This window comes from Pterocles gutturalis, unplaced genomic scaffold (assembly GCF_000699245.1).
Source record: "Pterocles gutturalis isolate BGI_N339 unplaced genomic scaffold, ASM69924v1 scaffold44044, whole genome shotgun sequence".
NCBI classification, from domain to species: Eukaryota; Metazoa; Chordata; class Aves; order Pterocliformes; family Pteroclidae; genus Pterocles; species Pterocles gutturalis.
Window position 1 is genome coordinate 3,747 of NW_010129748.1, and position 3,426 is coordinate 7,172.

General features: G+C 47.2%; 1 protein-coding gene across 1 annotated transcript; it reads left to right on the top strand.

Annotated features, from left to right (window-relative positions):
- The first annotated feature begins 468 nt into the window (after positions 1-468).
- On the top strand, positions 469-3,089 carry CHST12 (carbohydrate (chondroitin 4) sulfotransferase 12). Its single transcript, XM_010079990.1, has 2 exons — positions 469-535; positions 1,315-3,089. Exon 2 carries the CDS (start codon positions 1,416-1,418, stop codon positions 2,673-2,675), a length of 1,260 nt encoding a protein of 419 aa, XP_010078292.1. The 5' UTR covers positions 469-535; positions 1,315-1,415; the 3' UTR covers positions 2,676-3,089.
- The last annotated feature ends 337 nt before the right edge of the window (positions 3,090-3,426 follow it).

Consider the following 3,426-nt stretch of genomic DNA (forward strand, 5'->3'; position numbering starts at 1 on the left):
AGCAACCTCTGCGTTTCATGAGGAAGAGACTGCTTTTTGTTTTCTCAGGGCTCCATGCTGCTTAGGAGTGGGTTTAATTTTGGAGCTGGTGTTTGCAGGGTTTGTTTTGAAGTCGTTAGAAAGAACAGGGATGTGTCCAGAAAGGGTGGTTCTTGTTTTCTATCTCTAGGTGCTGCTCTGCATTTATGATCAGGGGCTGGACTGTGCTTGGAGGGGAGGAGGAGATGGGAATGATTGCTTTTTGCTTGTAGAGAGGGAGACTGTAAAACAGCAAACCTTGGTTTCTCTCTCAGAAAAGCACTGGAAAGATGGGACTGGTTGAAGTAAAAAAAACAAACCTGTTGCACCCTCAGGTCTTCTGAGCTGCCCTTTTAACAGTGATTTCTCGCTTCTCTTTGGTCAAGAGTTGTTAGGGATGAGTGTGATAGAAATAAAAATTATGTTAAATCAGGGAAATCGACACAGTCCAGACATGGGCAAAGATTTACCACAGCATCCTTAATCTCAGAAATCATTCAGTTAAAAGTAATCATTCCTTTAGATTTTTACTGATGTGTGGCTCTTAACAAGGCTGGGTCCCTTTGGGGTTTTTGTATGAAAACTGTTTGTGTAATCTCTGTTCTTGACAAAGTGAAGTAGCTACCAAGACAGGTCGTGCAGGTGGCATCTGCTGGGTGCCTTCATGCAGATTAGATAAGGTGGCACGTTCGGGTCAGTGATGTTCTCTCAGCAGGGACTTGCTTTAGCTACTGAGGCAACGGCATCTTCAGCTAGGTATTTGTAACTCTGATAAGGTCTTTGTTTTCAGCACAGTGGTACAGAGCATCTTCATGCGGAGATGAAACTACAGTGTGATACCACAAGATAAAATCCTGAATTGAGCCCTCTTTCTTCCCATTGTGTGTTAGATATGTTTGAAAATCAAGGAGGTCTGACAGGTAGTTGTCTCTGCATACTTTCTGTGTATAGCTGTATTTTTTAATACTCTCAAACATCCCTCTGTAAACTCTAGGCCTGAAATCTTTATATTTTATTGATTTTTTAAAAAATGAAAACAGAGCTTCTCTTGAAATCACGTGACTCCAGAAGCTTGAGATTGACAAAAACCCCACAATTGCTATGGAAACTGGTAAAATTGTAACACTTTATGCCTCCTTTTGGCCAGTCAGCTCTTCTCCATGAGGTCTCCACGGGTACCTCAGACATAGCTCTCCCCAACAAATGCTTAGCCCTGTGACGAGTCTTGATTGTGCAAGGTCATTCTCTCCAAACCAGAGTGATTAAGGATTCAAGTAACTTTTTTTTCTGATACCTTTCCAGGCTCCTGGTCTGCAGCACCATGCTGGATCCCAAGCATCACTCTGCAATCCGGAGGTGAATCCAGGTGAAAGCCAGCTATCACAGTAGGTGTCAGGATGACCAAAGCACGGCTCCTCCGTCTGTCTGTGGTGCTGGTCTCCATCTTCATGATCCTCCTGATCATTGTGTACTGGGACAACGTGGGAACGGCTCACTTCTACCTGCATACGTCCTTCTCCAGGCCTCATTCCCCAGGGGCCATCCCTGGTATCACAACAGGTGAAGCCTGGGAAGCCTTGCCAGATGTGGATGAATTTTTGGTAAAGCTGCTTAGTTCGAGCCTGAAACAGAACAGCTCTGTCTCCCGAAAGACAGAGCAGCTGCTCGTGCAGGGCTCCAACAAGCCTGTGGTGAGCAATCTGGAGGAGAACGTGCGGGGCTATGACTGGTCTACGCACAATGCCAGGAACAGCTTGGACCAAGAGAAACTGCAGATAGAGAGGCAGAGAACGTTGCGGGAGTTCTGTGCCAATTCCAGCTTCACCTTCCCTACCAAGGAACGCTCCTTTGATGACATCCCAAATTACGAGCTCAACCACCTGATCGTGGATGACCGCCACGGCATCATCTACTGTTACGTCCCCAAGGTGGCCTGCACCAACTGGAAACGGGTGATGATTGTGCTGAGTGAGAGCCTGCTGGACCAGGGGGTCCCGTACCGGAACCCTCTGGATATCCCACGGGAACATGTCCACAACACCAGCACCCACTTGACCTTCAACAAATTCTGGCGTCGTTATGGGAAGTTCTCCCGGCACCTTATGAAGATCAAACTGAAGAAGTACACTAAGTTCCTCTTTGTACGGGACCCTTTTGTCCGCCTCATCTCTGCCTTTCGCAGCAAATTTGAGCTGGAGAATGAGGAGTTCTACCGGCGTTTTGCCATCCCCATGCTAAAGCTGTACTCCAACCATACCAACCTTCCCACCTCTGTTAGCGAGGCCTTCGGGGCAGGCCTCAGAGTCTCCTTTTCTGACTTCATCCAGTACTTGCTGGATCCCAGGACAGAGAAGATGGCCCCCTTCAATGAGCACTGGAGGCAGGTTTACCGTCTGTGCCATCCGTGCCAGATAGACTACGATTTCATCGGGAAGCTGGAGACGCTGGATGAGGATGCTGCGTATCTATTGCAGCTCCTCAAAGTGGACAGGCTGCTTCGCTTCCCCCCCAGCTACCGGAACAGGACTGCCAGCAGCTGGGAGGATGACTGGTTTGCCAAAATCCCACTGGCTTGGAGGCAGCAGCTCTACAAGCTTTATGAAGCAGATTTTATACTCTTTGGCTACCCCAAGCCAGAAAACTTGCTTAAAGACTAAAAGTGATTGGGCGGTGGGTGTGGGAGGGAACATCTGAAATACCAAAAATGTTTAAAGCCTCCTCATTTTTGCTCTTAACTCCTTTCCACATACAGGTTGGTACAACGGAATATATTTTTTCTACCGCTTCCCCTTCCATTTTTGCAATAATGCCAGAGTCCAGGGTATTCCAGCCAGCTGTGCATATGCAAAAAAAGGTTTTTTTGTTGTAATTTGTTTTCTAGGTTTTATTTTTTTTTAAATGTCCCCATGTTTTGCAGTGGGTCACTGCCCTTGGTCACTCTGCCAGCTGTGTCCTTCAGTAGCTTTTTATTAATACTTTTTAAAAATTAATATATTTAAGATATTTAATACAAAGTGTGTGTCGTGGCAAAGGAAGGGAAGGAATAAAAAAAAAAAAAGTAAAAGAAAAACCTGAGAAATTATGCACCTGCCTCTGTGTGTTGTCTCAGGGCTGCTGTTACGGTGTTGCCAGGTTTGCAGAGCGCTTGGGTCTCTTTGGGAGCTGGATTTGTCGGTGGTGGTCTGCTGGTGGTTGCTCTGAGCTGGGCTCAAGGCAGATCAGATGGGTCAGTGCCTGACTCTGCCAGACAACCCTGGAAGAATACCAGTGCTCCAGTGACGCATGCTGCTCACAGCTGGTGAGCATGATGCCAGGGTCACAGGAAGGAAATGGTGGTTGGGAGCAGTGACACCAAGCCCTGGGGGGTGTTTCAGGATGTGCAGGTGGCCAACTCAACACCTCTGCACT